The sequence below is a fragment of the Nomascus leucogenys genome, chromosome 8, assembly GCF_006542625.1.
Source record: "Nomascus leucogenys isolate Asia chromosome 8, Asia_NLE_v1, whole genome shotgun sequence".
Taxonomy (NCBI): domain Eukaryota; kingdom Metazoa; phylum Chordata; class Mammalia; order Primates; family Hylobatidae; genus Nomascus; species Nomascus leucogenys.
Window position 1 is genome coordinate 43,804,221 of NC_044388.1, and position 24,593 is coordinate 43,828,813.

The 24,593-nt window shown below is 45.0% G+C and overlaps 1 protein-coding gene across 3 annotated transcripts in view; it reads left to right on the forward strand.

The window, feature by feature from the left end:
• The window catches only part of PLEKHA2 (pleckstrin homology domain containing A2), a 69,827-nt gene that overhangs the window by 43,526 nt on the left and 1,708 nt on the right, over nt 1-24,593 (forward strand). For all 3 annotated transcript variants that reach the window (XM_030817158.1, XM_030817160.1, XM_030817159.1), the window contains exons 5-11: nt 1,696-1,793; nt 6,447-6,587; nt 7,760-7,906; nt 8,230-8,298; nt 8,894-8,964; nt 12,950-13,013; nt 24,241-24,318. In XM_030817158.1, the coding sequence (XP_030673018.1) occupies nt 1,696-1,793; nt 6,447-6,587; nt 7,760-7,906; nt 8,230-8,298; nt 8,894-8,964; nt 12,950-13,013; nt 24,241-24,318 (668 nt within the window). The remainder of the gene's footprint in view (nt 1-1,695; nt 1,794-6,446; nt 6,588-7,759; nt 7,907-8,229; nt 8,299-8,893; nt 8,965-12,949; nt 13,014-24,240; nt 24,319-24,593) is intronic.

Consider the following 24,593-nt stretch of genomic DNA (forward strand, 5'->3'; position numbering starts at 1 on the left):
TGAACCCTGGAGCTGGAGGTTGCAGTGAGCTGATTTCACGCCATTGCACTCTACTCCACCTCAAAAAAAAAAAAAACAAAAACCTACAACAGGTTTAATTGGCTCAGTGTTCTGCAGGCTCTATAGGGCCAGAGGAGAAGCAAGAAAGAGAGTGAGGAGGTGCTACGCACATTTAAATAACCAAATTTCACAAGACCTCATTATTATGACACGACAGCACAGGAGATGGTGTTAAACCATGAGAAACCACCCCCATGACCCATCATGATCCAATCACGTCCCACCAGGCCCCACCTCCAGCATCGAGGATTACAATTGAACATGAGATTTGGGTGGGACACAGATTTGGGTGGGGACAGAGATCCAAACTGTATCAATGTCCATCATCTCAAACATTTTTTTTCTTTTAATAATTGTCCATGTGCATTTCAGTTTTCTTGATGCCACAAGGCAGGTGCAAAATGTCCACTAGAAGTTTCTGTGAACCCTTATTTTAGAGCTGAGAAATGGTGTGCTCAGAAAAGATGGAGGACTCAGAGGAGAGGCAGATGGCAGTGCCAGGAAGGGGATAAGACAAAGGAAGGAGAATTCTGTTGAGGGTCTTAGTTGCCCAAAGAGTGACATGTCGGGGGATGGTGTAGGAAGCAGAGTCACTGTGCATGGGTGCCTCAAGTCAGGAAGCAGTCAGTGAATTCAGTGAATCCATCATCAAATAGTTACTTGGCTCCTACTATGTTCTCACAACTGTGCTAAGTGCTATGAGCAAATGCTAACAAATAGTTTCTGTTGCCTATCTGGATGGTTCTGAATGCAAGTTTCACAAAGGCAGGGGTATTCCTCTGCCTTGTCACCGTGGTATCCTCAGCACTTAAAGATGTTTCCTAGCGCATAGTAGGTGCTCAGTAAATATTTGTCAAATGAATGAATGAACGGATGAATTCTGCATCTACCCCATGAGACTCACCTCCTACAGTTCAAGCTTATGCTAAGAGAATAAAGTATTCCCCTGAGCGATTCTGTCTCCCCACTTCAGATTCGTTCAGACTTCTTTGGTACGCTCATTCTATTTCTTGCAAATTTCATAGCTAAGCTCAGAAATGACTCTCACGTTTTGTAGTTATCAGATCTGAAAATATATATATGTAATAATAGTGAACCTGGAATTAAATTGTTGACCTAATGGAATGCTCAGAGGAAAGAACAGGTTGAGAGAGAGGCCAAGGCCACAGATTTGATCTCAGGAAAGCTTTTTCTATTTCCCAACCACAGACAACTCTCGCAGTCCAGACCAGTTGTGCCAGAGGAGACGAAGCATGGGTCCAAAATTCTGTATATACCATGATAACAGTAAATGTATTAGCACCGCCAGAATGCGGTTCACAGTTGTGTCTTGTTGACGGCATACCAGCAGCCTCATCACTGCAGAACAGCACACTGAGGCTGCTGTTGACATGGTCAGGTGTTGTTCCTGTGGCCAATGGGATGTTTTTAAAGGTGGGAAAGGGAGTGAGCAGGTGTGGCCTGGGGCTTCCTAAATATCCAGGCAAATGACTTAGCATCATGGGAGATTTCTTGTTCTGCTTTGTGGGGTTCACTCATCTCACTCCCTCAAACACCTTAGCTTTGTGGAGACTTGTTGTGTTGCTTGTATTCTGACCTGGGAATGTCTTCCCTTCTTTTCCGTGACTTTGGTAGTTATCAACGCCCTGTCTCAGAGATATTTCCTTCAAGCCAATGACCAGAAAGATATGAAGGACTGGGTTGAAGCCCTGAACCAAGCCAGCAAGATCACCGTAAGTTTGGGTTCTTCTGTTTTCTGGGGGTAGTAAAAGTGCCTCTTGCCAGGCTATGGCCTTGTTGGGGTTGGGGAAAACTGAGATGGCAGCGGGGACTTTCCCAGGAGCCCAGTCTGTACCCAGTTCTCTCCCACCTCTTCTTGTTCCTTGGCTGACCAAACACAAGTTGAACTGAGAGTCTGAGTTTGAATCAAGTTCAAGGGGAAGTTCATGGAGTGTCCCCTTTGTGCTTCCTGGGAGGGCTCCCGATCCTTCATGTTTCGGGTGATTCTGGGATGCTGATTCAGAATGTGGTAGGATTGGAAAATGGATTGCTGACTGTGAAAAGTCAAGTAAGGGGAAAAGCATATGGGGAGGGAAGTCAGAACTTTTTCCCAGCTTGGGGGATACTCTTCTTACTTTCAGAAGCTGCCTGCAGGGTCAGTCCAAGCCATCCGCCTCCCTGTCCTGGAAAAGCCTTCTATTTAAAAGCATCTCACAGAGCTAGTTCATGGACTGTCCAATGAGTGTGCTCTTTTTCCTTGAGTTGGCTAATGAAGAATTCCTTTCTTTTTCCTTAGAAATATAGAAAAAGAAAGGAAGAAGGGTAGGAAGGATGGAGAGGGAAAACTATATGTTTTGGAAAAAACTAGACTTTTAATCAATAAGACAGGCAGACTCCTGGCTTATATAGATCATGGCTTGTATGCTGAAAAGTTTGTTTCTGTATCATACAGTCAGAAATGCTTACGTTTGAGGGGCTTCCAATAGTGATTATTATGTGTGGCGGCGAATTATCCTCCCAGATTTCTCAGGGTTCCTGTGAATAACTGTATAGAAGAAATTTGTACACGTATATAGTATTCGTGTTGCTAGACCCAACCTGAGTGTAATTGAGTCTCCTATAAGCAGTTTTGCTGATTAGCTTCTTATTCTGATAAACCTTGGTAAACCCGTGAAAAGACAGAGTGATGAAATGAGAGAGGATGGATGGCTGGGTGCAGTGGCTCACACTTGTAATTCCAGCACTTCGGGAGGCTGAGGTGGGTGGATCACCTGAGGTCAGGAATTCGAGACCAGCCTGGCCAACATGGTGAAACCCCGTCTCTACTAAAAATGCAAAATTAGCCGGGCGTGGTGGCACACGCCTGTAGTCCCAGCTACTCAGGAGGCTGAGGCAGGAGAATCACTTGAACCTGGGAGGCGGAGGTTGCAGTGAGCCGAGATCGTGCCATTGCATTTCAGCCTGGGCGACAAGAGTGAAACTCCACCCCCAAAAAAATAAAAAATAAAAAAATTAGCGAGGCCTGGTGGCTTACACCTGTCTTCCCAGCTACTCAGGAGGCTGAGGCAGGAGGATCACTTAAGGCCAGAAGTTTGAGGCTGCAGGGAGTTATGATCACACCACTGTACTTCAGCCTAGGCAACAGAATGAAACCTCATCTCTTAAACAAGTCTCAGGTAGTGTAAGCAGCTTTGGAAAGGCTCTGCATGTTGATCTGAAGCAGTACATGACACCGGAGCATAAACACTGACAAACAGTGTTCTTCGGGATTTTGAGAGGAAACACAGCAGCCAAGCTTCTGTGCCTCCTTTTCTGGCCACTGGGAACTCTAAAAAGTTACTTTCTGGCCAGGCGCGGTGGCTCATGCCTGTAATCCCAGCACTTTGGGAGGCTGAGGCATGCAGATCACGAGGTCAGGATTTCGAGACCAGCCTGGCTAACATGGTGAAACCCCATCTCTACTAAAAATATAAAAACTAGCCGGGCATGTTGGCATGCACCTGTAATCCAGCTACTTGGGAGGCTGAGGCAGGAGAATCACTTGAACCCAGGAGGCAGAGGTTGCAGTGAACCGAGATCATGCCACTGCACTCCAGCCTGGGTGACAGAGCAAGACTCCATCTCAAAAAGAAAAAAAATAAGTTACTTCCCTCCTTCTTTGCTGGGTTTCAGGAATTCATCTGGGTCATTTAGGGGAAATTTCTGCAGTTCCATAGTGATTTTAATCACTAAATATCAACTAAAAATCAACATCCCTAAAAATGTGGTTACATAATAACAGAACTCACAGAAAGTGAGAAAGAGTAGCTTAGGTAGGTCGTGACATGTAGCAACAAGGAGTCAGGCAGTCCTAGAGCCAAATCACTTAATTTTAATGAGCTTGAGTTGACCTAATCTATAAAGTGGAGAAAATCATGCCTGGTTGATAAGATTAGTGATAATGCAGCAAAGAGCTTATCAGTGCCTTGCCTGGCACTGAATGGAGGCCCAAAGAAACTGTAACTGCTGGTATCTCTCAGCCAGAAGGAAAATAGAAGGCGGAATTTCTGGCCTGATTTGGAGAGGTAGGGAGGGGGCAGAGGACATCCTTGTCTATGTAAACTGAGTGTGCAGTCCAGGAAGAGAAGGTCTCATCATCTTTGTGAGGGCCCAGCATAATCAGGGTTCTCTGATTGTTTTGAACAGACACCAAATGACAGGGCTCTCATATAGCTCTGAGCTCTTGAAAGGGTCTGGATCTTTAGGTCTTTCTGACTCTGAAAGCTGTAGAAGTGGGAGAGGACCTTAGTTTTTCTCTCGAAGTCCCGGTGACATCCCAGCAGATAGACGTAGGGTGTTGCATTCTCCTGAAGGTGGGGCATTGTGATGCTGGGGCACTGGTGGGAAGTCAGAGTTTAGTAGACATTCAGCTGTTTTTTTGTTTTTGTTTTGAAATGGCGTCTCACTCTGTAGCCCAGGCTGGAGTGCAATGGCGTGATCTTGGCTCACTGCAACCTCTGCCTCCTGGGTTGAAACGATTCTCCTGCCTCAGCCTCCTGAGTAGCTGGGGTTACAGGCGCCCACCACTACGCCCAGCTAATTTTTGTATTTTTAGTAGAGACGGAATTTCACTATGTTGGTCAGGCTAGTCTCGAACTCCCAACCTCAGGTGATCTACCCGCCTCGGCCTCCCAAAGTGCTGGGATTATAGGCATGAGCCACTGCACCTGGCTGACATTCAGCTGTTAATCCTGGATTTGGGTAAATGACTCAACTGTTCTGGACCTCTTTTTGTTTTTCTTTCTAACAAAATGAAAGATTTCCTCAGCGTTTGCAGACTCTAGTATAAATGAGTGAAGTGGGCAAGGAGGAAGCAACATGGCAACAGGAATGAGGATAAGTGACATTTGACCCTTGGCCTCTCCCGTTCTGCTGGGGAGAATGGTAGGGACTGTGCAAACACAGAATGTATTTTCTATCTAAAAGGGAACTGCTGCATAGCTGAAAATCTGGATTTTTCTGTGAAATATCCCAAAACTTAGACGCAGATTTTAAAAAACACTGCATGTGACTAACAAAACATTGTTTGGGCAAAGTCAGTGGGTGGGCCACCAATTTGCAACCTCTGGCCTGTGATTTCCAACTAACAATAAAAATTTTATCATGATTTGATCAGCTATGGTACCATATCTCTGTCAAAGAAGAGCAAAGATAGCTCATTCTTCCAAAAGGGCTCTGTGTATAATTATTAGTACCACCTGGGAAGCCATAATTAAAATATTTTGTAATATGTTTTTCTTTTTAGTTGTGTTTCTAAAGCATTTAATATACTCTATCACTGGATAACCACAACAATGGTTATGATAAATATTATTCCTCTTTTCATTTTATGCACGAGACGGTTTAGGCCTAGAGAGGTTTGATGGTTGCCAAAGGTTGCTCAGGTGGTTCGTGAGAGATGAAGGGTTATACCACACGTCTTCTGGCTCTAGACTTCATGGACCCCTTGTTCTGTCTCTACAAAGGCCTGCATTTTTACCTGTTCCATCTGCCCAGAATGCCTTCTCCCAGCTTCATGTTCCTGGTTCCTTTTATTTAGTTTTTTATTTTTTATTTTTTTCAAGACAGGGTCTCTGTCGCCTAGCCTGGAGTACAGTGGTGTGATTATAGCTCACTTTGGCCTCCGACTCCTGGGCTCAAGAGATTCTCCTACCTTGGCCTGTTGTGCAGCTGTGTGCTACCACACCTGGCTAATTTTTTTTTTCATTTTTAGTAGAGACGGGATCTCACTATGTTCCCCAGGCTGGTCTTGAACTCCTGGGCTCAAGTGACCCTCCTGCCTTGGCCTCCCAAAGTGCTGGGGTTACAGGTGTGAGGCCCCCGACCTGGCCCCCGTCTCCTGCTTACCCTCCAGGTTGCCGTTTGAGTGTCTCCCTGCCTTCTCCTCTGGAGACCTCCCTGCCCACTCTGTTTCCAGCAGGTCCCCTGCTGTGCGCTGCCTCGGCTCCCTTGATCTTCTTTGTGCCACTCACCACCATTTGTAATTACTCTGTTTGTTTTACATATTTTTTTGTCATTCCCCCTACTAGCATGTAAGTGCCGTGAAGGTGGGGACCCATGTGTGTTTCGCTTGACACTTTATCTTTGGTTTCTAGCCAGGGAAGGGCTGGCTCATAAGTAGGTGCTCAAGAAATACCTGGAGTCAGTTCGTATCTGTGTAGGGGGAGGGTGTTGCTGGCTGAGATGCTCATATTCAGATTTGGACTGTGGAAGGCCTGGGGAGGACACGCAAGTCTGACTGTAATTTGGCACATTAGCTTTTCTCATGGCACCCCCATTCTGTTTTGGGCTCCCCATGTTTCCTAAACGTTCTGTTCCCCATTGACTGTTGCTGCCGCTCTCCCCAGGTACCCAAAGGTGGGGGCCTACCCATGACCACTGAAGTTCTCAAGAGCTTAGCAGCTCCTCCAGCCCTGGAGAAGAAGCCACAGGTGGCCTACAAGACGGAGATCATTGGAGGGGTGGTGGTCCACACACCCATCAGCCAGGTGAGGGGCCTGACTGAGGCTGCGGGGGGAGTGGGGGTATAGATGTGTCCATGGTGTGCCCACGATGTGCTCGGAGCACTGTACTAGGGAAAAGGAGGGTGGGGGTGGGGGGCAGCTGGTGCCAGTGGAGCCATCAGGAAAGTACAGGGCACGTTACATCCCCATTCGTGGGTGTTACTGACGGCAGTGCGGAAGTGGAGGCCACTGCATCTTGAAGCTGTGTGGCCTGTGCAGTTCTGTGCTGGACACAGGAGACACAGAAGATGAGGGTTTGTTAAACCCATAGGAAATGGGACAGAGGAAGGCAAACAAGGCTGGAAACCAGCCTGGTGTCCCTCTTGGTTCACATTCTCTATCCTTCCCTTTCTGCTGGGTCGGCCCAACCTCCCTGATGCTGGTTCTGTGAAAGTACCTCGTAGAGTGCATGACAGAGCAAAGGAAAGGTTTATTTTCCTGTTTTAATTATTTATATTTATTTGTTTTTTTTTTTTTTTTTTTTTTTGAGCTGGGGTGTCCCTCTGTCACCCAGCCTGAAGTGCAGATACACATAATAATGGCTCACTGCAGCCTCCGCCTCCTAGGCTCATGCACTCCTCCTACGTCGGCCTTCCCAGCCTCAAGTGATCCTCCCACCTCATCTGGGACCACAGGCATATGCCACCACACCTGGCTAATTTTTTTGTATTTTTTGTTGGAGATGGTGTTTTGCCATGTTGTTATTTAATTTTTTTAGAGACAGGGTCTCACTCTGTTGCCCAGACTGAAGTGCAGTGGTGCAATCGTGGCTCACTTCAGCGTCAGACTCCTGGGCCCAAGCCATCCTCCCACCTCTGCTTCCTGAGTAGCTGGGACTACATGCCTGGGTAATTCTTTTTTTTAATTTTTAAATTTTAAAATCAAAATTAAACAAAAATTTTTAAACAATTTTTAATTTTTTTGTAAAGACTGGGTCTCACCCTGTTGCCCAGTCTGGTCTAGAATTCCTGGGCTCAAGCGATCCTCCTGCCTTGGCCTCCCAAAGTGTTGGGATTACAGGCGTGAGCCACTGTGCCCACCATTTATTTCTTTTTGACTTAGGGCAAAGAGGCCAGAGATTCAGGCAGAGGGAGGTAGGTGGGGCTGTGGCTGCATAGAGGGAGGGAGGCGCTGATCCTGACACTGTTTCCTTGCAGAACGGTGGGGATGGGCAGGAAGGGAGTGAGCCTGGGTCCCACACCATCCTTCGAAGGTCTCAGAGTTACATCCCCACGTCAGGCTGCCGTGCTTCCACCGGGCCTCCCCTCATTAAGAGTGGTTACTGCGTGAAGCAAGGGAATGTGGTGAGTGTCAGCACAGAGGCTGAATTGGGGTTCTGGTGACTCCTCAGAGCCAGTGGCTGTCGACATAGCAGAGGTGAGAGGGGATTGACAGGAGGTGCCTCAGTCCTCCATGGAGCCTCCACCTTCAAGGGTGAGATTTTGGGACTGACCGTTGGCCCCCACCTGTCAGAGGTGTTGCCCCTGATATGAAGAAGCCCTTGCCCCTGCTGAATGTGGGAGCCGGACTTCCATGGGGCTGGGTCCCTGGGAACTTAGCATGAGTACACCCTGCACAATGCTGATCACCTCTAGCTAATGTTCTGCCTTTTATTTTTTTATTACAGCGGAAGAGCTGGAAACGTCGCTTCTTTGCACTTGATGACTTTACCATCTGCTACTTCAAGTGTGAGCAGGTTTGTAGTAGCTTTGCTGCCCTTCTGAGAGGTCATGGAAACTAAGAGGTGCACAGATGCACACCCACAGGAGAGCGTGCATGAGTGGAGATGTGAGCACACGAAGACTTCAAAGCTGCCTCTGTCTTATCTCCATCCATTCTGTGCACACATCTTTACAGTGACAATAAAGTGTCCTCTCTGCAGTGAGCTGCTGTGTGGTCAGAGTCACAGCTACACAGTATCTTCTTCTTAGATTTTTTTGTCTTTTTTCTTGTTTTTGGAGACAGGGTCTTTCTCTGTCACCTGTCACCCAGGCTGGAGCACAGTGGTGGATTTTTTGTAGAGACAGGATTTCACTCTGTTGCCCAGGCTGGTCTTGAACTCCTGGCCTCAAGCAGTCCTCCAGCTTGGCCTTCCAAAGTCCTGGTATTGCACGCATGAGTCACTCTGCCCAGCCAGATTTTTTTTTCTCTTGCTGATTATTTTGAGACCAGGTTATTTGTCAACCTGATTTTAGCCAACCATCTCTGAGAAAGGGGTATTAGTCAGCTGGTCTGGGTAGTGATATGACACAGACAGCCTCACTTACCTGTCTTTCTGTTCTTTCCACCAGGACCGAGAACCACTGCGCACTATATTTCTTAAGGATGTTCTCAAGACCCATGAATGTCTGGTCAAGTCTGGGTAATTGTGTCTGCTTTTTCTCTTCTGATCCAAACCTCCATTTGTCCTCTTAAATCTCCCTTTACTACCCTTCAGAGACTCCATGCAAGAGTCATCTTCTTCCAAGAGCCAGGCATGGGAGCCTAACACCTTGTGGCTGACTCACTGCATTCAAGCTAACACAGGGAGGAGACCCCCCTGGGCACACTTGCCCTCTTCCCATACCTTACTCTGGCTCCTAAGCAGATAGGCCTACATAATAGTTTCTGGTCGGCAAAAAAGAAAGGATATGGAAACAAAGAGTGGGGCTCCGAAGCTTCTCTGGTATTAGGATTAGATGCTCAATCCCTAGCAGAACACAGGCTCAGAGGAGAGACCATGCCTCTAGGTCACTCACCTCAGTGCTTCTGGTCAGATCACTGTACTAGTGCCTCTTCCCTGACCTTCTTATTCCTTTTCTCCTCCTTTTGACCCCGATGTCCCATTAACACAAGGTGATTCATAGCATCTCTGTTACTCCCACTGGGAAGGAAGAACAGGTATTTTAAAGGGATTCCTGTGTCCACTAGGAAATAGTTACCTTCCAAGTGCCACTTTTCATAGGATGAGTTTGGGACCTGGCAGGGGATCTCCTAGGTCCAACACCAAATACGGATGCCTATAGAACTAAACTTTAGAGACCCTAAGGGTATTGGGGCATCCAAAAACCCTTTTTCTGGCCACCAATCTGTAGTCTTTAGAGACTGGGTGTTTGTGTCCTTCCGTCTCATGGCTTGTGCAAGCAGAACCCTCAGATATCATCAGGAAAGCTGTTCACAGCAGGCCGACTCTTCTCCCATGAAGGCACAAACAGTCCTGCATGAAAACAACATGCTGTGTGACCCAAGGAGACAGAGACAGAAGCGCTCTCCCGAGTCTTGCAAATGGCAGTTGCAGAGTACAGAGGACTGGGGAGGTTCCCAGTGACTATTTATAATTCAGGACAGTAGCTGTAGATGGAAATTCCAGAAGTGTGGCTCCAGAAGTAGGCAGAGGAAAGATTGGGCATGATGAGATCCTTGATTGTACCTGACCCTGGAGGGCCCTTGCAGATGTGAGACCCCCTGGGCACATGGGGGGAAGCTTAGAGAACCATAAGGAACTTACAGTTAAATCCTAAGAATGCCTTGAACTTTCCCTAACTCTCTAACTCTGCCAGAGTCACACTAAACTGAGTTAAAGAAGTCAGGGACTAGCAGGGAAGGAAGGTCCTTAGGGCTCCGCAGCTTCCATGCCTGTTAGACTGCTTGGCCTCCCTTGGAACCCAGTCCAGGGATTTAGGACATTTTGATAATCAGTGAATATTTGTTCAAGTGAATTGAATTGAGTTGAAAAGCACCATGTAGCCTGGTGCCGTTTTGAAAAAATATATATCTTTTTAGGCCGGGCGTGGCGGCTCACACCTGTAATCCAATCCCAGCACTTTGGGAGGCCGAGGCGGGCGGATCACCTGAGGCCAGGAGTTCCACATCATCCTGGCCAACATAGCGAAACCCCTTCTCTACTAAAAATACAAAAAATCAGCCGGGTGTGGTGGTGGGTGCCTGTAATCCCTGCTACTCAGGAGGCTGAGGCAGGAGAATCGCTTGAACCCGGGAGGCGGAGGTTGCAGTGAGCCAAGATCGCACCACTGCACTCCAGCCTGGGCAACAAGAGTGAAACTCTGTCTCAAATAAATAAATAAATATATTTTTATATTTTAAAAAATTTCTATCATTTTGGGGCAACAGGTGGTGTTTGGTTGCATGGAAAAGTTCTTCAATGGTGATTTCTGAGATTGTGGTGCACCCATCTGCAAGCAGTGTCCATGGTGCCCAAATGCATAGTCTTTTATCCCTCACCCCCCGTCCCACCCTTCCCACCCTGAGAAGTAGATGTGAAAGGAGTGGGGATTTCCCACCTGCTTTTCTTTCACCTCCTCAGTAGTTGTTTATGTGATTTTGCTGGCTATGCATGAATAGAATTTGAAAGGTTAAGACATTTTAGCCAGAAAGAGGCATTTTTTATTCAGAAACTCAGAAAGTAATCATAGTTGGTGAAATGTACTTCAAGTGACTATTCTGTGACATACATTATGCCGGATGCCTTCTGTACCTTATAACTAACTGGTCTTTGTAGTGACCAGCCCGATCAAAGGGGTCCTCTTATTTATCTCTGTTTTATACTTGGGGTCACAAAGGCTCCCCAAATTTTTACCACATTCTCAAACATTTCTTCCCTACATGTAGTCAGAATTCACCCCAGGACTATCTGGCCCCTATCCTGTTGTTCTTGCTCATGGATCTCTGGTCTCATGCATTCCTTTGCCCAGGTACCTGTGGCACTGGCCGAGGTCCTGCCATTTTCTTGCAGGCTTTCTCATTCATGAAGCCAACCCCACCTCCTGCGATCAGTCCTTTCCAACTCTTGGCATATAACATACAATCTAACATCTGATGGTACAGTTTTGCTTCCTTATGTTCTTTTTTTTGTTGTTGAGATAGAGTCTTGCTCTGTCCCCCAGGCTGGAGTGCAGTGGTGCAATCTCAGTTCACTGCAGCCTCTGCCTCCCAGGCTCAGGTGATCCTCCTGTCTCAGCCTCCCGAGTAGCTGGGACTATAGATGTGTGCCACTACACCTGACTCAGTTTTGTATTTTTTTTATAGAGACAAGGTTCACCATGTTGTCCAGGCTGGCCTAGAACTCAAGTGATTTGCCCGCCTTGGCCTCCCAAAGTGTTGGGATTACAGGCGTAAGCCACTGCGCCTGGCCCTTATGTTCTTTCACTGGGTAGGAATTAGATCTTCTACTCCTTATGTATTCCCCGCAGTGGCTGGGGACATACGCGGCAGGCATTTAACACTGGGAAATAACTTGGGCTGCTTTGAGGTTTGTCACTGAGCATCATCTACTCCCTGCCCTCTTCCTTGCAGAAGTCAGGATTTCTTTTCCAAAACCCACACCCAGCAGTGTCCCCTAAAGGAGTGCCCTGAAGTCATCTCCTCTCCCCTTGCTTTCCTCCTCTTTAGCTCTTTGTCTCCTGGGCCCTGCACAGTGAGGCAAGGAGCAGGAACTGAGTGAAGTTGATGAGGCTGCTGCGTGGGTGGAGGAGACGGTTTAGGGAGTGGAAAGTTGGCTCCCTTAGGAGAGGCCAATGACAGTGGAGTAATTAAAAGCATAGGCTCACTGGGTTCAGTGGCTCATGCCTGTAATCCCAGGACTTTGGGAAGCTGAGGCAGGCAGATTGCTTGAGCTCAGGAGTTCAAGACCAGCCTGAGCAACATGGAAACACCCTGTCTCTATGACAAATACAAAAATTAGCCAGGAATGGTGGCATGTGCCTGTAGTCCCAGTGAGCCATGATTGCACCACTGTACTCCAGCCTGGGCAACAGAGCGAGACCCTGTCTCAAAAAAATAAATAAAGCAGAGACTCTGGAGTCAGACCTAGGTTCCAAATCTCCAGCAACTTGGAGGAGTCATTTAAGCTGTGGGTCTGGGTCTGGGTTTCCTTATCTGTAAAATGGGGGAAGTCTTAAGTGCCCCCCGGGGCTGTTGTGAAGATTAGATGAAATAATCTGTAAAAAAGCACCCGAAATGGTGCTTCCCACAAAGCACCTCATACACCTTAGAGGGAAGGAGGGAGGCAGGAAGGAAGGAAGGAAATTGTAGGAGATGGTGGTGGTGGGGTTGGATATTAGGCAGGAGGTTTTGGAGGGAAAGGAGCTTGTTAGAACTGCTGGTGGGAGACGGGCCTGGGGAGGGTCCATCTGGATGGCAAAGCCTCCTGAGACCCTCTAGGAAATGAAGCTAGAGGAAACCCCTGGAGTGTTTTTCAAGGCAGGAGCTGAAGGAAGAATGGCTGGGAACCACCCCCCACCCATCTTCTTTTTTTATGGTAGAGGGCACTGAGGTGTTAACTTAGGACATAGCGAGTCCTCTCTGTGTATGTCAGCACGCCATAACATTCTTTCTCTTTCTCTGTCTAGTGATCTCTTAATGAGGGACAACCTGTTTGAAATAATAACAAGCTCCAGGACCTTCTACGTACAGGTAAAGTGCTCCCTTCCAGAAGACTCCGGCATTCTGTTTCTGTGAATGGTGCCCTCATAGGCCGTGTCCTTTCCTTTGCTTTCTCTTTTCATTTGCTTGAAGTTTCTAGGCAGTAAATTTAGCCTCTGAGAGTCAGTCTGAGTCCCATTTCATCCTAAACAGGATGTTTGCCAAAAGCTTCCCAACCATAAAATAATGAAAGCAGGTTGAGCCGCTCTACTGAGGAATGTGAGTGTGTACCAGTTGCTCTCAGCTGCTGGGCTCCAGCTAAGCAGAGAAAAGGAGAACTGGTCAATGATTTCACTTCTCCTTTGGAGGGTATTTATAAGTCTCGTCTGTGTGTGGACATCACTGTGTGCGGAAAGACAAAAGCACAGAGGGCCCTGTGCAGGCACCAGGTGCAGAGCCCAGCTGCACAGAGGAAGCCATTGTCCAGGCTCTGATGGTTCACTTATCAGGAGCTTCTCCCCTCCACCCACAGCTCTGGAGTTCTCCCAACTCCTTCTAAAGTCATAGGAACTAGAAAGGCAGATTTCCAAGCAGGGACTAGACTTTCAGGGCCAAGTCCTAACCCAGCCTGCCTAGCAGTGCACAGAGAGTGCCTTGATTCGCAGCCTCGTGGTGATGCTGGACTTTCAGTGTTAAAACTGACACTTGGCCGGGCGCAGTGGTGGCTCACGCCTGGAATCCCAACACTTTGGGAGGTCGAGGTGGGCGGATCACTTTAGGTCGGGAGTTTGAGACCAGCCTGGTCAACATGGTGAAACCCCGTCTTTATAAAAATACAAAAAAATTAGCTGGACGTGGTGGCGTCTGTAATCCCAGCTGCTTGGGAGGCTGAGGCAGGAGAATTGCTTGAACTCGGGAGGCAGAGGTTGCAGTGAGCTGAGATCATACCACTGCACTCCAGCCTGGGTGACAGAGCGAGACTTTGTCTCAAAAAAGAAAAAAAAAAGAACAGAAATAAAAACTGACAAGTAAGCAGGTTGGTTTAAAGGTGGGGTTTCCCAACTAAAGCTTTTCAAGCTCCCGCTGCCCTTTCTTCTGGGCTGCGAGTGTCGCTCCCTGTTAAGCCCCTTCCCCAAGGGGCTGGTCCCCTTTCCCATTTCTTGGGCAGCAATTCCTGTCACGACTCCTTCCGCCGAGCCCGGCAGGTGTTTGAATAACTTAGTCATCTCGGGGCTATATCCATTTGGACAAGCACATACCATCCAGGAAGAGACAGCGGAGTGGGGGCTTGGGAGCGAACTGGAGCTGTGGAAAGGGCTGCCATGGGCATCAGAGCTACTGATTCACCAGCACCACTGCCACTCAGGGACAAGGTTTAACCTGTAGGTGCACTACAAGTTTGTAGTTCTTGCATTCAACAGATATTTGTTGAGTATCCTCAGAGTGCTGGGCGTTTTGTCTCAGGCTGGGGACACCAGGTTAAACAGAACAGATCCTGAACCCAAGAGAGAGAGCTCATCAAGTCCATAGGCAGTTAAACTGTGGCATGGTGCAGGGGAGGAGTGTTGGGGGAGATGGAGTGCAGGGGAGTTTGCAGACAGTGGAACGATTCTGCATGACACTGCGATGGTGGGCGTGTGATGAAGAACTCGACAGTACAAAGAGTTGACCTAATGTATGCAAATTGAGAAAAAAATTTCGGAGGTCAAGTGATCACAGCAGGAAATGCAGAATGTGACAGTAATCGAAATGTATTACAGGTCCTCCCTGAAGCAGGTAGGGGAATACAAAATAAAAAAAAATGGTGTGATAAGTGCTACTGCCATTAGACTGAAACGTGAACCATAAGCAGGGCGCCTCACCCAGTCTTAGGGAGTCGGGGGGGTTCCTGAAGAAAGATACAGCTAAGCTCAGTCTGTTGGGGGGAAAAGTGGCCCAGGCAAAGGAAATAGCAGGTATTTTTTTTTTTAAAGCCTGGTAATAAAAGGAGCATAGGGCCAAAAGGAGGCTGGACAGTTAGGCACAGAGGACCCTCATATGCCTTATTGAAGAGCTTGTATTTTATCCTTAGAATTAATGCCCTTAGAGGTTAAACAAAGGGCGTGATATGATCTGCCTTGCCATTAAAAAATACCACTTGGGCAAGTTATTTAACTTCCAGAGCCTGTTTTCCTTATCTGTGAAATGGAGATGATGATCTTCAACCCCAGCCCTTTTAATGACACGCTGTCAAGGATTGCCCGGCCCTGTGCAGTGTGGGGGACAGAGGAGAAAAGGCTAAGATAGGATGAGAGAGAACAGTTTGAAGGCTGTTGTTAATAATTTAGTGAGGGATAAAGGAAGCCTGAATGAGGGTAGATGGAGAAAAGTGGAAAATTTGAGAGATATTAAAAAGGTATGTTTTCCAGGACTTGAGAGTCGGTCGGATGAAGGGAGAGAGGACAGGTATGCCTGTCCTCAGGCATGTATGCTCGAGCCTCAGGGTGGCTCATGGCACCTGTCATTGTGACAGGAGCATGGGAGGAGGAGCTGTTGAGAGGAAACACAAGGTTAGCATGGGTGGTTCAGAGTTTACAGTGTCTGCTGGACATCCAAGGAGATGTGCTATGAAGACCATTGGATACACACTGCTTGGCATGTTGCTGACACTAAATAAATATTTGTTAAGTGAGTGATTGTGCTGGTTGAGTTCAGGAGAGAGCTCTGGACTGAAGACAGCAATTTGGGAAACATGAAACCCAACCAAAAAATGTTCCAAAGATAATCTACATGAGTGTATGCACATTTACCAGAAGATTCTAATCACCCCATCTTCCATTGCCTTCTGCTTCCCACATTTCTGGGATAAGAGAACACTAGCGTAACACTGAATAAATAAACCAGAGGGAGGACAAATCCGTTTACAGCACCTAACTCAAAAACAGTGGAAAGAGAAGAGTATAGATTAAAAATCATTTAAAGTATTTATCAATTCATTAAAAATAGCAACTATAAAGCTGGGCACCATGGGATGCACCTGTCATCCTGGCTACTTGGGAGGCTGAGGCAGGAGGATAGTTTGAGCCCTGGAGTTTGAAGGTGCAGTGAGCTATGATCTCGCCATTGCACTCCGGCCTGGGTGACAAATCAAGACCCTTCAAAGACCCTGTCTCAAAAAAAAAAAAAAAATAGCAATCATAAACTCATTATAAGTTAATAAAACAGATTTTGTGAAAAAAACATTTCTAAAAAATAGCAAGAATAGTATTGTTTTTACAGTTTTGCACATCTATCTTTAATGGCTGGCATAATAGAAGACAACAGGATTCTCCTATCTGCTTCTGCATTCTATCTGTGGCCATAGGTTGTTTTGATTGAAGAATATGGAGAAAATCTTGCCTCACACAGATGTGTATTTGGAAAAAAGGAATATTTTAATAGCCTTTTTAGATAATTGTGGATATTCTTTGATTCTATACCAAAACTTGACAAATGTTAATTTCTTAATGTTTAGGTGCAATGCACAATCTGAAGCCATATCAAGAAATTTTTATACTCTTACATTAAAATCCATTAGTCAGTTTTGCACTTTGAATAGACACTTTTTATCCATGCATGGTTTTTAACAGTATGCATTGGTCATTTGGAAAATAATGGTCTCACTGAGGTATGCAGATATTCAAAATGTTGACACATTTTATTATGTACTATCCAAAATCACATCATTAAGATATCACCACTAATATCATTAACAGTCTTTGAGTGTAGAAAACTATTAAGCTAATGGAGGTAGCCAGAAGTTTTTTTGAAATTCCAGTTTCTGCTTTGAAAGCTCAAAACTTACTCATTTTGGGGATAAAAATCTACCGAATACCTAACTCAGAATAAGTTTGACTGACAGTTTGTATGTCAGTCATTTGTTCTAAGTAAAAATTGTGTTTTAGGCCAGGCGTGGTGGCTCTCGCCTGTAATCCTGGGACTTTGGGAGGCCAAGGCGGGGGATCACCTGAGGTCAGGAGTTCGAGATCAGCCTGGCCAACATAGTGAAACCCTGTCTCTATTAAAAATACAAAAATTAGCGGGGTGTGGTGGTGCGCACCTGTAATCCCAGCTACTCAGTAGGCTGAGGCAGGAGAATCGCTTGAACTCAGGAGGTGGAGGTTGTGGTGAGCCGAGATCATACCACTATACTCTAGTCTGGGAGACAGAGCGAGACTCTGTCTCAAAAAATTAAATAAATAAATAATAAAAATTGTGTTTTACACAAAAGGTGAAAGAATATGACTACTGGTAGAGCTTGGTGCTAAGATGCTGGCAGTTTTACCCACCATGCCAAAGTGTCCTTCTGACCTGCTCCCCAAGGTTATGCTCAGTAAATCTACCAGAAAGAACCACTCATCTTGAGTGTCTAAGAGAGCTAGACCAAAGAGCAGGGCAGATCGTGGTGGAGAAAACTCCCTAGATAGAAGAGAAAGACTTGGGTTAGATTCTAACCGCTTAGATATTGGTTGTTTAACTGTTTAACTCAGATGTCATATTTATGTATAATTTGTACCCTGTGATTTCTCACACGGTAGTAGTCTTTTCTGTTAATAAAAAGCTGCCATTTTTTGGACACCTAGATGTCCCAGGCATAGTGCTAAACAACTTACAGTTAGTATAAGTTAAAGTTTATCATTTTGTAGTATAAGTACTATAAGTAGTATAAGTTTATCACTTAAACCTCATACTTATACTACTATAAGTAGTATAAGTTTATCACTTAAATCTCAGCCGTCTCTGAAATTATCTCCAGTTTACACACAGGAAAATGAAGGCTTTGAAGGTAAATTATTTGTGCAAGATCATAATAAATCCAATGAATTATGGAACCAACTGGGAAGCACCAGGTGCCAACTTGGGTTGTTTGTGAGCAGCCTGGTCCAGGCCGGGTGCAGTGACTCACACCTCTAATCCCAGCACTTTGGGAGGCCAAAGTGAAAGGATTGTTGGAGCCCAGGAGTGCGACACCAGCCCGGGCAACACAGTGAGACCTCTGTCTCTAAAAACAAGCAAAAGTAAACCAAAAGAAAAGAAAAAAATAAGAGCAGCCTGGTCCAGAACCCATGATATAGAGGGTGTGGTCACAGACAACCAGGGAAGTCTGACTCTATTGGAGAAGACCAACTTGGGGTAATCAGGTGTCTTGGCAAATGGATCACGGTGACCAAAAATCCAAGATCTGGAAATAACCAGGTATCTAAGCAGGTAGAAAGGCCAGTGATTTCAGCAAGCTTGTCAGCAGGTAAACAGTTCTCAGTTCTGGGCAAAAGTTCAAAATCACATTTCAATTCTTGAGATACCAGGCAAGCAGAGGTCACCATTTCCCCATTTCCCATTCATAGAAGGTCAAGGGAATTAGGCAGTTTATCAAGAGGGAAATTAGTTATTCGAAATGAGAAATGTGGTGCAAACTGGTCTTAGCTTGGCATAAGCCCAGTTGTTAGAACTAGGGTGCTATGTCAGGACAAGAGTAGCAATAAGTGGACTCAAGTGAGTTGCAGAGTGTTGCATTAGAGCTCTTTGGATACTTACTGCTTAATTTAGACTACAGGGTGAATGATGTCACCTAGAACTATGTAGTGTGCAATCTACACAATCATATGTGGCAGGGCTGTGTCTAGAGATGGCATCAGTTCTTGGGAAAGGAGGGCTGCAGAGGTGGAGAACAGAATGAAGGAGGAGTTGCCTAAAAATGTTGGATAGCAGCAATGGCAGTAACCAGAAGTAGATATGGAAGCCTTTATGGCCTCTAGAATTCATTGCTTCAAACCATTGTATCTATTATAGTGCTGGGCTTACGTTAGATAGTCAATAGAAGCTCACTGGACTGCAATAAAACTGCAGGCTGCAACGATTCATTTTAATACTGTCTGTCCTACTCATCTCAAAAACTGCCGTCAAGGACAGAAACCCTACTTTTTCTTTTGAACCAAGCACCAGAAACAGGTGCACACACATAAGCACATCAGGAAGAGATGAAGCTATGACCTTGGCACTTCCTCTTTTGTTTTACTGAGTTTAAAGTATGTTTTTAGTCTCATGGTAATTCATCATGGGTGGGTAGACTTCAGCTACTTTTTTTTTTTTTTTTAAACCTCTGGTTCATGAAGCTACTTTGTGATGTGGTTTTACGATTTTGATGAAAGCTAAGCACAGGCTTTCCATAAAAATAGATATGTACATAACCATAATTTTTGCATACAATTTTGGAGTTTCATTGAGTTTTTGTTTCTCATGAATCCCAGTTCTTAAAACTACTAGGAGAGATTATAGGCCAGGCCTGGTGGCTCATGCCTGTAATCCCAGCACTTTGGGAGGCTGAGGCAGGAGGATTGCTAGAGGCCAGGATACCCTGGTCCAAAAAAAAATTAAAAAATAAAAATAAAAGATTGTAATTGTGATCTCAATAAAATAATATTGTTTCTTCTCATATGGAATTAATTGCAATATCTGATTTTCTTTTTGAGCAGTATTTTAAAATAACATTTATTAGGGGATAGCATTTATCTTCATGGCTGAGTTACTATCTAGGTTATCTGACCGAAAAATATTCTTAAGAAGGAATTAGAGAATTAGGGAAGAAATATAACTAGTAAACAATTTCTGTCTTCACTAAATTACTAAATGTTTTAAGAAAGAGATTTAATTATTTTACCTATCATATTAGCAAAGATTTAAAAAATTATAATATTTAATTCTAGCAAGGGTGCATGTAACAAAAATGTTGGCAAATGAAATCTATATTATTGGCCAGAAATCTCTCTGGCCAGATGTAAGAAGAGATTTAAAAGGGTGTGAATTCTTTAATTTAGTAATTGCCTTGGGATCTGAGGATTCCCGAATATTCCTAAATATGAAAAAAGCTTTATCCCCAAAGATGTGAGCAGCAGTGTTATTCATATGAAGAGAATAGGGAATATTCAAAATATATTTTAGAGCGGGGATCCCCAACCCCTGGGCTGTGGACTGGTACTGGTCCATGGCCTGTTAGGAACCCGACCACACAGGAGGAGGTGAGCAGTGGGAGAGCAAACATTATCGCCTGAGTTCCACCTCCTGTCGGATCAGCAGCGGCATTAAATTCTCACAGGACTGTGAACCCTATTGTGAACTGTGCATGTGAGGGATCTAGGCTGTGAGCTTCCTATGAGAATATAATGCCTGATGATCTGAGGTGGAACAGTTTCATCCCGAAACCACCCGTCATCCCCCTCCCTTTACCTCTCCAAGTTCATGGAAAAATTGTCTTCCACAAAACCGATCCCTATGCCGAAAAGGTTGACGACCACTGTTTTAGAGGACTAGGTGAGTGAACCATAGTATGTCTACTTGGATCCCCTGAAAATGTTTACAAAGACATCTGGTAACATGGAAAAATCCTTCTATTATTAACTGAAAAAAAAATCAAGATATAATGTATCTTTGTATTTTGGAAAACAGAAATGAGTAGCAAAAAGACTGGATTTGCTGTCAATTGTTATTTTAGAATTTGTGAGGTTTTAAAGTGATTTTATTTTATTTTTTCTTGTTATTTCCTTTTTTTTTTTTGCAAAGGTTAGGGAGAAGAGGTCTTGCTCTGTTGCCCATGCTGGTCTCGAACTCCTGGGCTTAAGCCATCTTCCCACATTCTAAACTTCAGCCTCCTAACGTTGTGGGATTACAGGCTTGAACCACAGTATCCAGCCGATTTTAATTTTTTATTTTTCTACATTTATTTTCTATATTGTCTTTAATGAGCCCTTATTACTTGCAAAAAGGAAAACGGGGAAAAAATAACAAATTCTATTAGGTAGTCATCCAAGAATAATAGTGGTATTTTGATTCTTGTACTTGAGTTCCCATTTAAATCAGGGTATTCCTAGTTTTCTGTGATTCTGTGATTTCTTGCTAAGCAGAGGATGGGTGAAGACACCTGGGCTTCCCGTGTGACAGTTCCTGGAGTAGGAGTTTGTGGGGAGGCAGTACTTCAAAGCGTAGTCAGGCAGGTGGCCTGTGGCCTGTGGGGGTAGCATTTGACATGGTGGAGGAGCATTTCAGTAGACTGCTGGAAGGAGCATGGAGATAGCTTAACACCCCTGGAAACTGATTATTGGATTGTCATCCTGGGGATGTTCCTGTCTGTTGAATGAAAATGTCAGATCTATGTGACATAGAAGACTTTCTCCCTCAGCTCATATGCCTCCTACCAAATCATCTTTTGTTCCCTAGGAGGAAAATCTCTTAATAAATGCTTTTCTCCTCATGGATGATGACCTCCATCTCATTCAAATCCAAAATAACCTTTTTTTTTTTAACCTCCAAATACATGACCTTATTTGATCTTGATGATCTGATCTTTGAGGCAGGAATTAGCTGCAGTTTAAGGATGAGGAAACTGAGAAAAGGTCTTATTATGGAGAGGGCAATGCGCTTATCTGTAAATGGTGACGTTTAAGGCTGCATTTTTTTGTCGCATATCATATAATACCAGTGAAAACAATAACATCTGCTACTTACAGAGCCCATTCTGTGTGTTCGGCCCTGCTTCCACAGTTTTTCCTAATTGAGGTCATTTAATTCCCTCAATAATTAAGCTTGTGGAACAGGCCAGCCCTGATATTTGTAAAGAACCTTCTGGAAGGATCTTGGAGTCCTTATCCTGGTGATCTTTTTGGACAAAGGATGGGTTTGTCTTTTTCTTGGGAAACCATCAGATTGTCAAATAACTGGAAAAAGTCAAGCGGGGAGAGAGCGCTAGTAAGTTTGCAGGCAGAGCACACGTTAGAGAGGTGTTCACTTTGGGCACTTGTCACTACACCCTTTTTGCCCTCGTGTGCCAGGACCTGAACGGTTTCCCTTGTAGGTGCCTCCTGCAGACATCTAACCAAAGAGGGTTTGTTTTGGGGTGACAGGAAGGGGTAGGGATGCAGGTTTGAGAATTTTTGTTTTACTGGTCATGTCTTTTCCTGATAGAATGCAAAGAGGAGGAGTCACTGTGGGGATGAGGGGGGATGTGGAGACCTTTGGGGGCTAGTGTGTGGTGGTGGCACATACATCTGCACGTGCACACCAATGCACCCTTGTGTGTTTTGGTGGGACTGTTAGGGGATGATGCTGGAGACAGAGGAAGGCTAACATGCATATTTCTGGAGATTCCGCCTGGTCCCATCGCTGTGTCTGGCACCTGATGCAGCATGTAACACCGGGTGGGGCCCTCAGCCAGCGTTTGCTCTGTTCACTTGAACTCAACCCCTGTAAAGCTAGAGGGCACTGACAGGCTCCACCTGCAGTAGCGAGGCCGCTGGAGTTTCCTCCCTTTTATCATAGAGCCGCTGCTGCCCCCTTCTGGGGCTTATAGGTTGTTTCTGGGAGGAAATAACTCGGTTTCATCCTTCACATGTTGTGAAGCTTGGTGCTCCAAGTCCCACAACTCTTTAAATTTTTTAAAAAGTTTTATTCCCAATAGCAAAGTCACAACTCTTTTTTTGGTATAAATATAAAGGGTACAAGTGCAGTTTTGTTACATGAATATATTGCCTATTGGTGAAGTCTGGGCTTTTGCTGTAACCATCACCTGAGTATTGTGCATTGTACCCATCAAGTAATTTCTCATCCCTCACCCACCTCCCACCCTCCCACCCTTCCATGTCTCCAGTGACAATTATTTCACACCCTATGTCCATGTGTACACATTATTTAGCTCCCAGTTATAAGTGAGAATATGTGGTATTTGACTTTCTGTGTCTGAGTTGTTTCACTTAAGATAATAGTTTCATCTATATATCTGCAAAAGACACGATTTCATTCATTTTTATAGATGAGTAGTATTCCATTATACATATGTACACCACATTTTCTTTATCCAGTCCTCTGTTGATGGACACTTAGGTTGGTTCCATGACCTTACTATTGTGAATAGTGCTGCAATAAACATAAGGGTGCAGGTATCTTTTTGATATAATGATTTCTTTAAAAAAATTTTAAAGTTTTATTTTAGGTTTGGGGGCACATGTGAAGATATAATGATTTCTTTTCCTTTGGAGAGACACCCACTAGTGGGATTGCTGAGCTGAATGGTAGTTCTGTTTTTAGTTCTTTGAGACATCTCTCTACTCCTTTCCATAAAGGTTGTACTAATTTACATGCCTATCAGCAGTGTATAAGTGGTCCCTTTTCCCCACATCCTTGCCAGAATCTGTTTTTTTGTCTTAATAATAGCTATTCTGACTGGTATGAGATGATTTTAATTTGCATTTCTCCAATGATTAGGAATATTGAACATTTTTTCATATGCTTGTTGGCCACTTGTCTGTCTTGTTTTGAAAAGTATTTATGTCCTTTGCTCATTTTTTTTTTTTTTTTTTGAGGCAGAGTCTCACTCTGTCGCCCAGACTGGAGTGCAGTGGTGTGATCTCGGCTCACTGCAACCCCCGCCTCCTGGGTTCAAGCAATTCTCCTGCCTCAGCCTCCCGAATAGCTGGGACTACAGGCGCATGACACCACTCCTGGCTAATTTTTTGTATTTTAGCAGAGACGGGGTTTCACCGTGTTGCCAAGGCTGGTCGTGAACTCCTGAGCTCAGGCAGTCCGCCCACCTCGGCCTCCCAAGTGCTGAGATTACAGACATGAGCCACCATGCTTGGCCTACACTTTTTAATGGGATGATTTATGGTTTTGTTGTTGTTGTTGAGTTGTTTGAGTTCCTTGTAAATTTCAAAACAGACCCAGTAGCTTGTATTCTGAGAAAAGCCCCATTTCTGAAGGCAATACATATCTTGGAGGATTTACAGTGGGATTTGGCTTTTAATAGGGCTGGAATTGAAAGTGGGATTATTCTGTTCAGATAGTTATAGTGGAAAGGCAACTATGTTGAGAGTGAGGAGAACTCGAATCTCTACCAGCCATAAACCTTGGGCTTTGGCTTTCTGGGCCTCATTTTCCTTTTTTGTAAAACTAGGAGGCTAGACTGGATCAGTTGTTTTCTGGAGGGGGTGATGGACTTCAGCAGGGGATGGGGTCTTAAACTTTCCCCTTCCTCACAGCCTGTGCCTCATTTCAGAGCAGCTCCACTTTGAGCGGTTTTATTTATTGGGTGTCAAATAAGATATTGCAGGGAAAACATGTCCTTAAAAGTCTGAAAGCTACTGGACTAGATGATTTCTGAGATGCTTTCCACCCCTAATGGTGTAATTTTATAAACTTAGTATTGAGTCAGAGACTTGGAAGCTGAAATCATAGTGCCTAAAATTTCTTGGTAAGAGCCATGGATGTTTTGCAGGCGGACAGTCCAGAAGACATGCACAGCTGGATTAAGGAGATTGGGGCAGCTGTCCAGGCCCTCAAGTGCCACCCCAGAGTAAGTCACTTCCTTTCTGTTGCACAGTGTCAACTCAGAGATGAATTCCTCTCGAGCAGGCATGTTTTATTTGGTGATGTAGGCAAGCAGCCTGGTCCTGAGATGCAGCAGAAGCCCCAGGCTGTCTTGCTTGTTTTTCTCATTCTACTAATTTGGGTACACATTTTTATTTTTCTCTTTTTGGTCGTGGGAGAAGGTAAGGTAGGGTTAGATGGAGAAATGGAATTTCCTTTTTTTTTTTTTTGAGATGGAGTCTCACTCTGTCGCCCGGACTG